The sequence below is a fragment of the Monopterus albus genome, unplaced genomic scaffold (genome assembly GCF_001952655.1).
Source record: "Monopterus albus unplaced genomic scaffold, M_albus_1.0 scaffold92.1, whole genome shotgun sequence".
NCBI classification, from domain to species: domain Eukaryota; kingdom Metazoa; phylum Chordata; class Actinopteri; order Synbranchiformes; family Synbranchidae; genus Monopterus; species Monopterus albus.
In genome coordinates, this window is record NW_018127972.1 from 3,543,547 (window position 1) to 3,552,438 (window position 8,892).

The 8,892-nt window shown below is 38.0% G+C and overlaps 1 protein-coding gene across 2 annotated transcripts in view; it reads right to left on the reverse strand.

The window, feature by feature from the left end:
* Window positions 1-991: 991 nt before the first annotated feature.
* braf (B-Raf proto-oncogene, serine/threonine kinase) overlaps window positions 992-8,892 on the reverse strand; it is a 41,015-nt gene continuing 33,114 nt past the window's right edge. For both annotated transcript variants that reach the window (XM_020608210.1, XM_020608211.1), the window contains 5 exons: window positions 8,690-8,808; window positions 6,357-6,488; window positions 4,736-4,870; window positions 3,582-3,735; window positions 992-1,189 (listed from right to left, as the gene is read on the reverse strand). In XM_020608210.1, coding sequence (XP_020463866.1) covers window positions 1,167-1,189; window positions 3,582-3,735; window positions 4,736-4,870; window positions 6,357-6,488; window positions 8,690-8,808 — 563 coding nt within the window. In that variant the 3' untranslated portion in view covers window positions 992-1,166. The remainder of the gene's footprint in view (window positions 1,190-3,581; window positions 3,736-4,735; window positions 4,871-6,356; window positions 6,489-8,689; window positions 8,809-8,892) is intronic.

Below are 8,892 nucleotides of genomic sequence, written 5' to 3' on the forward strand. Positions count from 1 at the left end.
AAAAAAACAAACAAACCAAAAAAGCATTTCCTGCTTTCACATAAACATAAAATCCTGTGAAAACAAAGCATCCCAGGAAAAAAAAAACTTTCCAAAGTCTCTAAACCTCACTAATCAACACATCACTTATTAAGTTAGATGAGGCTCTTTAAATGGACTATGAAATCGCTGTCATGTGGCTTCCATCACAAACCAAATTAGTATTTTTCCACCCCAAGAACAGTTCCTGTTGGCCAAACTGTACAGACTCTGGACTTTTCTACTGGAAATTTGCAGTAAGAACCACTTCTCCTGGTTTCACATTCATTCAGAATCTTCATAGATAAAGAGCTATTGCCGTTTCATCACTGGTGTTGGATTCATTTGTAAGAAGGCAAAATACAGTATTTTGTGGAATTTGATCAGCAATATCCCCAAAAAAACAAAAAAGATAAGCAAAAGGTGATGTGTGACTGGGAGAAAGACTGTCTTCTAAAATAGCTACCATGACTTCAAAAGAAACAAAGGACTAAAAGCTCAGCATTTCTAGCATCCGCTAGCTAAGATCTGAAACACGAGAAACAAATGAAAAAGTAAAAGTAGATGTCTTTCAAGTCATCTAATTTTGGGGTTAACCCTTGCTGAGTGACCTCCAGTTCTTGTCAGGAACAGGCAAATGACTGACCTGCCATTTATACCATCAGATGGAAGGCTGCTTCTCCTTCCACAGGCCCCATTCTTCAGTGACTCAAAGTGCAGTTCAGCAGCCTCGCTGATAAACCAGCCTCACCCGTAGAGGAAATGGCGGGATGAGTGGTGCCCAGATCCTGGACTTCTCCTGATGCTTCACCTCTGTCTCCCCTTCATTTTTTCTTCATCTTTTCCTTCCAGCAGGCAAGAAAAATCGTTGTGGTATGGATATTTTTGTGTGTGTCATTCAAGTTGTTTTTTGTTTGTTTTCCCTAATTCAGTTTGGTCTGTCGTTGCAGCTGTTTGCCTGCTGGACAGCTGATTTTTTTTTTTTTTTTTTTTGCCTCCAGTGAGTTAGCCTTCTTCAGGTTGACAGAGGAAGAAAACAGCACATTCTTTGAGACTATGTTTTCATTTTTTTCAGTAATGAATGAATCCACCGCAGGGACACAAGACTTGAGAAGTGACGAGAGATGGACTGGTGGAATCTGTAGCACTTACTTAAATGCTGAAAACTCCCCTGGAAAAATACCAGACAGAGAAAATGTAAGCACCGCTGCAGGAGCCATAGCAATATCAATAATCAGCTGTTAATATCTTTTCATTACTGTTTACTTCAACCAATTCAAATTAAGCCAGCAGTGAAAATGGACATTTATTTTCAGCAGGGTACAGCTTTAATCTTTGTACTTGTTATCAGTGTTTTGTATTTTGCTACATCCCATGTACACTTACTAGAAATGTAAACAATAACGTGTTCTTTACTGTTTGGCTAGCTTCCTGTTTAGATTTATTCTATTTTAAGCACTCAGATACAGTGGCAAGAAGAAGTATGTGAACCTTTTGGAATTTAATGGTTTTCTGCATTAATTTGTCATAAAATGTGACCTGATCTTCATCTAAGTCAAGAGTACTGACGAATATAATGTGGCTAATATAACACAAAAAAATTCTGCTCTTCATGTCTTTATTGAGAACAACCATAAAAACCTCTAGTGGAAAAAGTATGTGAACCCTTGAGTTAATGACCTCAAAAAGCTAATTGGAGTCAGGTGTTAGCATACCTGGAGTCTTGTTAAGAAAATGAGTTTGGAGGTGTGGACTAGAGCTACTTTGACAGATAAAAACCACTCAAACCTTTTGAGTTTGCTCCACACAAGAAGAATATGCTTATGTGAGCCATGCCTCACTAAAAAGAGCTTTCAGAGGATCTATGATCAAGAATTGTTGATTTACATAAAGCTGGAAAGGGTTAAAAAGTGATTTCAATGACTTTAAAAATTCACCAGTCTACAGTTAGGCAAATAATCTACAAATGGAGACACTTTGGGACTGTGGCTACTCTACCAAGAAGTGGGCGCCCAGTCAAAACGACCCCAAGAGCACAACGAAGACTCATCTATGATGTAAAGAAACAACCTTGAGTGACAGCCAAAGATTTGAAGGCACCATTGGACCTGGATAACATCTATGTTCATGAGTCTACAGTACGTAAAACATAGAACAAGCAGGGTATCTATGGCAGGACACCATGAAGGAAGCTGCTGCACGCCTGAAGTTTGTGAAAGAGCACATTGACACTCCACAGTGGTATTGGCAAAATGTTTTGTGGACTGATGAAACTAAGACTGAACTATTTGGAAAGAACACACAGCACTACATCTGGCGTAAACAGGGCACTGCATATCATCATGAAAACATCATCCCAACCGTAAAGTATGGTGGAGCAAACATCATGATTTGGGCCTGTTTTGCTGCATCAGGGCCTGGTCAGCTTGCAGTCATTGAGGGTCAAAGTAGCTCTAGTCCACACCTCCAAACTCATTTTCTTAATAAGACTCCAGGTATCCCAACACCTGACTCCAATTAGCTTTTTTGAGGTCAATAACTCAAGGGTTCACATACTTTTTCCACTAGCACTATGAGGTTTGTATGGTTGTTTTCAATAAAGACATGAAAGATCAGAATTTTTTTTGTGTTGTTATATTAGCACATTATATGTCAGTTCTCTTGACTTAGATGAAGATCAGATCACATTTCATGACAAATTAATGCAGAAAACCATGAAATTCCAAAAGGTTCATATACTTTTTCTTGCCACTGTATCTGAGAAGCTGGACCTAAGAGGTCTTTAAAACCTTCAGTGAGGTTTTGCTGAGCATAAAAACAAGGTTTGGCTATTTTATTGTAATGGTTTCAAAAACAGAAAACTTTTAACACCAAGAATAATGAGCATTTGTTTTGTCCCAGTGTTTGTACTGGCGTCAAGATGGAAAAGCCCTTCCCCTACATATTCAGAGACCAGTAAAGTAGAAACCTCCATAAATAAAATGACTAACTAATTTATAATTATATGTCTTTAGTGTCAGTGAGTCATTATTAACAAAAACCTCATTTTCACCCATTAACCCCCACCACTTCAACTTTGTGTCCAGTAGCTACTGTCAGTGAATTGACTTCCTGGACAGATGTTTCACATTAAAAACCTTCCAACTCCTCAAAAGGGCGTGGTTTGTGGCTTTTTCAGTGGGCTTTGAATGTGAACAAGTTTTTTGACAGTACTTCAACACAATTTAATAAAGGTTTAATCATTTTAAAGATTTAATTTAATGATAATGATGAGGTTAGTGTGCTGTATAGTTAGTATCAAGTGCTCTGCAAATGGATTAAGTTTATGCTAATTCTTGACGCTCTGACGCTGAATGTTTACACTCTCAGTCCAGAGGAATAAAGAAAAATATTTCCCAAGACTCAAAGGACTTTTGGAGGCACTGACTGTCAGGACCAAACGTATTACTAAAACTGAGTTAACATTAGAAACCTAAAAAAAAACAAATGGGGAAAGCTGAAAGGCCAATGAGTGTTCTCACAACTGTAGTAAGACCTGACTGTTGGTGTGTGTTTGAGCTCACCATAGCCCCCTGCCTGGATGGGGGTTTTGGGTGAGGCACAGGCATACAAGCTGAAATCTTCCGTCTGAAAGCCGGCTCGATTCAATGAAGGCTCTGAGGCGCTGCGGTGGATTTTGGGTAATGAGCGAGCCAGCAGCTCGATGGATGCCAAGATCTGCCAGAAAACACAGCCACAAATTCAACTGTCAGAATCAGTTCACAGCTAAACAAAATCAAGAAAAATGTTGAGTGCTGCATTTTAAGCAAATTCAATTATTCACTGATTAGAGTAGCATGTTTCAGTGGAAACAGCGGTAAACCTTGGATTGACAGCAATAGTAAGAGAAGTGAGAGGTGAAGTGGTGAAAAGTTATTTGTGGCCTCACTGGTTTCTCTATAGCTGCATCTCAAATCTCCTAAATGATTGTTCCTCTGTCCTCAATCCTCACTCAACCGGAATGACTTCTGTTCTGAGGAGCAAGGAAGCTGCTAGAGGAGCCATGAGCAAGGGAACAAGAGACCATTCTTTGCAGAAGTCTTTTGTGGATTGACATGCCCCTTTATTGGACACTTTAGATGAAGAATCAGAGGAAAAAATATCTCGTGTTTTTAATGACGCTTTTCCCCGATTCATCTTCCTTCACATTTTTTCCTTGCACTTTATGTGGCCAAGACTAAGAGGCAAAGAGACTTGGACTGCACCCTGTTTTCTACCCTAAAATTTACCCAGTAAAGGGAGGGACTATGGCCTTTGAGCTACTGCATGGCTTTTAATGTGAAATGTTTCAATGACAGTAACTTAAGCCACATACTGTAAGGAAAAACTGCAAAGAAGAAGTGGCTGTAATTTTTCAATAAATGATGATGAAAGAGAAAGTCAAAGCAGGAGTAGTATGACACGACTCTGTTGCATTGATGAAACTGAAAGTATATATTATATAGAATTAATAAAAAAACATGCTAGAAATTTGTTTGCATTAAGGTGCTTAATCATAGGAAAACCGAAATTAAGGCCTGTCTCTAATACAAGCATGTATAAAATAAATCTGGTTCCCTCTGCAGCTGAGGTAAAAAAGTAGAATTAACAATATTCATTCAACTGTGGCATTCTCCTGTTTTTAATGCAACAAGTCATATGCATCTGTCACTTCCCATTATCAGTAGTTATTTTTCACCTGAGGAAAGAGAGGTCGCTCCTCTCTCTTCTTCTTCAGGCAGTCAGCCATCAGTCTCTTCATTGCCTTCGGACAGTTGCTGCGCACCTTACTGAGGTCAGGAGACAGGTAACCTCGACCCACCATAAATATGATCTATGGGAAGAGATGATATGAGTCATCACAATATTAATTTGAAAAGGTAAACCGATTGTTAAGATTTTGTAGAGCTGTCACTCCCAGTAGGACTCAAATATTAGTGTTGCCACTTACTATAGTGCTTATAAACTTTTACACTGTTTTTTGTGTTGATTTCATTATTATATAGTGAAGTCATTAATTTAATTATTTTAAATTAAGTGCATTTAAAATGATCCATGGCTCCATGGCTAGCAGGTTCACCCTCCCTGACCAATTAACCTAGGGCGAACAATGTCTTGATCTTAATTATTATTTAATTATATTTACATTACTTGCTTATTGTTTACATTGTTTCTATCTATTCCCGCCCACATTTTCATATCGGTATTGAAATGTAATAAAGCCTAAATGAAACATTCAGATAAGCATGTACATATTAGTCAACAGCAACTTCATCGTGTCTTTAGTCAAACTTAAATCCTAATAGCATGCTTAGTCACAGTCTCTAAAAGCATTACATTTATGATTATGTATGGATTAAACAAACTTTCAGATATACTGATACATTAGATGCAGCAAGTAAATTAGCGAGCTTTAAATTTTTTTTTTATTGTTTTTGAACTCTGGACAGAACAAGGCTAGCTGTCCACTATGCTTCCTGAGTAAATCTCCCTCTCAGACAGTGGCATCTGCAGAAAACATTTAGTCAGGGGGGCCAGTGAAAATCTTGCGGGGGGGGGGGGAATTTGAATGCATCCTTAGCAAAGAAAAAAAAATCTTCTGTGTGGGCTGATGACACAAATTTCATTTATGTCCAGCACATCATATTTTATATTAGTTGCAAAAATCTTCAATTCCCTGGATCATAACCTGGAACCAAAATTGAATTTCAAATGTCAGATTTCCTTTCTTGAGAATGTTCCATTGAAACTAACTCAAATGTGTCATGTCTTAAATGTATGTCAGATTTGCTTTCAGAAAGGAAGTGAACAAGCTTACGTATTTCCTAAACTACAGACCTTTTTCTTTAGCTATTGTAACTTAACTTACAGAATACTTCCCATGTTTTGATAGTACATGATGGATCCATTCAAAATACAAATTTACAAAATAAATAAATGATAAATATTATTGTGTAGCAGAAAATCGATATTCATGTTTGGGAATCTCTGTAGTGACCGGTGCTGATTATGTGGCAACACATACAGTATGCGAATATAGTGAATATAATGGCACACACTGGTAGGATTGTGCTCACTGGGATTATTCTGGTTTAGATATCACACTGCATAATAACATGGTAGGAAAGCAAAAATCCAGCAACACTTGCAATGGTTTGAGCAACTTTAATAAGGAGACCAATGTGTTTTGCCATGAGGCCTTCGTCAGGTTCTGTAAAAAGCTCACAACGAAAACAGTCTACAAATGTACAGAGTAAACTGTGTTTTGGTTATTATAAGATCTGAGTCGGGTTTCAGTGTGATTTACTGTGTCTTCTTACCTGGTCTCTGTTGTTGATGTTCGAGTAGGGCAGTGCCCCTGACATGAGCTCATATAGCACGATGCCAAAGGCATAGACATCTGACTGGAAGCTGTAGGGATTCTTATCCTGCAGGCGGATCACCTCTGGAGCCTGAGAGAACACAGGTTACATGTTTACATGTCACATGACCCACAGAAAACTAGAGTTATCGCTTAGTGGTTGTATGCCTCAGTTCAAATTCACAATAACGGGACAGACATGAAATCACAGTGACCTTTGACCACCCAAATCTTGTATACAGTATATGTACTACATATTTAGAAACAGATTGCTGTTTGTCTTCCAGTTTTTTTTACTTGTTATTCTGTTTTATTTGGTGCACATTGGGGGCCATTGAGCTGGAGTCAAATTCCTTTGATTTTAACATACTTGGCAATAAAGTTTATGATTGATTATTTGATTGATCTAATCAGTTCATCCTTGAGTCCAAGTCGACATTTGTGCCAAATTTGAAGAAATTCCCATAAGGTGTTCATGAGAATGGGCAGACAACCTGAAAAAATAATGTCAGTTTTTCAAATAACTAGTATGCCAATTTCAGAATCTCATATTTGGGAGTTTGGACTTGGTAAGTTCAAACTCCCAAGAACAGAAGGATTCAGTCCACTGAATGTGCAATTATTACTGTCCATTAGCAGTTATTGGCATCTCTGAAAATGTTGGAGCAAATTTCTAAATTAGCATCTATTCTCTCTCGAAACGTTCTCACTCTGCCCATTTTATCAAGGATTCTTTGGTAGCTGACTTGTGTGGACTTAAAGCAGCCAAGTACCCCAGAGTGCATTCATGTGGACGGCAAAGTAAGAATTTCATTGTACAGGGAAACATGTTTCCTAACTGTGCATATGACAAATAAACACTTTGACCTTGACCTATTCTCAATCTAATTGGTTACTTTCTCGCCTTTAAAAGTATCATAACTTTGTAAAGTGGCATAATCTTAGTCCTGGGACAAAGTAACAGCTTTGAGCCTGGTCCAAAATGTGATAGCTGGCATGCAGTGCATTCTGGGGTACTTGGCTGCTTTAAGTCCACACAAGTCAGCTACCAAAGAATTCTTGATAAAATGGGCAGAGCGAGAACATTTCTGGCTTTCTGATTTGTGCTTGGCTGGATGCAGACTGAACTGCAACAGCACTTGGGCTGTGACCAGTGATGTTTTACAATCCCGCACGAACATAAGTACAGACAAGTACGTAAACTGGAAAACAGCCAGTGTCTACGGTTATCACTGGCAGGGAAGCATAACTACACTCTTCTAGCTGCTGGCCTGAGTGTAGTGAACGCACACCTATTTTATACAGGCTTATAAATAGAAAAGTATCAGGTCGTTTTGTTTAAATCCAGTTCATTTACATTTTAACAAAAAAGGTAAAGAAAAAAATCAATTATGGTCTAAAATATTTCCAAATATGGGCTAGTATTATTATAATTTCATTCTAATTAAATCTAATTATAAATTAAAACTATTGTTTTAATCTAACCTATAACTGTGATGGTAAAAATTACCACATTTGACAGAAAAGGCCCAGAATCTAGAAACTGTATCTCAGATGTAAAAGATTAAAAAATCTTTACATCAAAATTTGAAGAAATTCCCTCAATGTGTTAATGAGATACAGCATTCATGAGAATGGGCCAGAAGAATGGATGGACAGACAACCCAAAAACATAAGGCCTCCAGCCTCGGGTTATTTCCAGCTAGAAGGCATAAAACATGTAAAAAGAAATAAGGAAGGACTTTATTGATCCCACAGTGGGGAAATTCCTGTGCTCCAGCAGCAATAGAGAACAAGTAACAAAACCATAAGGACAAACACCACACACATATCGTGAGAAACAAATTCCAAAGTACCTAGAAACCAGACAAAATATAGTTATTTGAGATACAATCAGGAACAAGACAATCTTCCCACAATTAATCCCTGAGAAACAAATCAAAAATACCTAAGAACAAGACAAAATATAGTATTTGAGAGGAATCAAGAAATTAAGGACAAGAATATTGCTTCCATAATTAATCCCACAATGGGGCAAATACCTGTATTACAGCCATAAGGATCTCTGAAGAACTACTCAAAAACACCTAAAAACAAGACAATATAATGCTCTTGAGAAATATCAAGAACAAGATATTATTTATGTGCATATTTACAATGCATTTCTTCCCCCAGGATTTGAGCATTGCACCTCAGTTGATTATTGCATAGTCCCTCATAATTTCACCTAGTTTATCACTGCAGAAAAAATGTAAGGCTTGTTTAATAAAAACCTAGATAAAGGTTACTTACCATCCACAGTATAGAGCCAGACAGCTGTTCAAACTGGTGTGAGCCACTCCAACGGGACTTGACCGTAGCGAGCCCAAAGTCACCGATCTTCACTGTTAGATCCTCGTGGAGGAAAATATCTGGGAAAAGAGGAGGTCAAGGAAGCACTCTCTTCTTGTATCTGTGCTCTTTGCCCTGCAGGAGTATTGTGATCTAGAGACAGA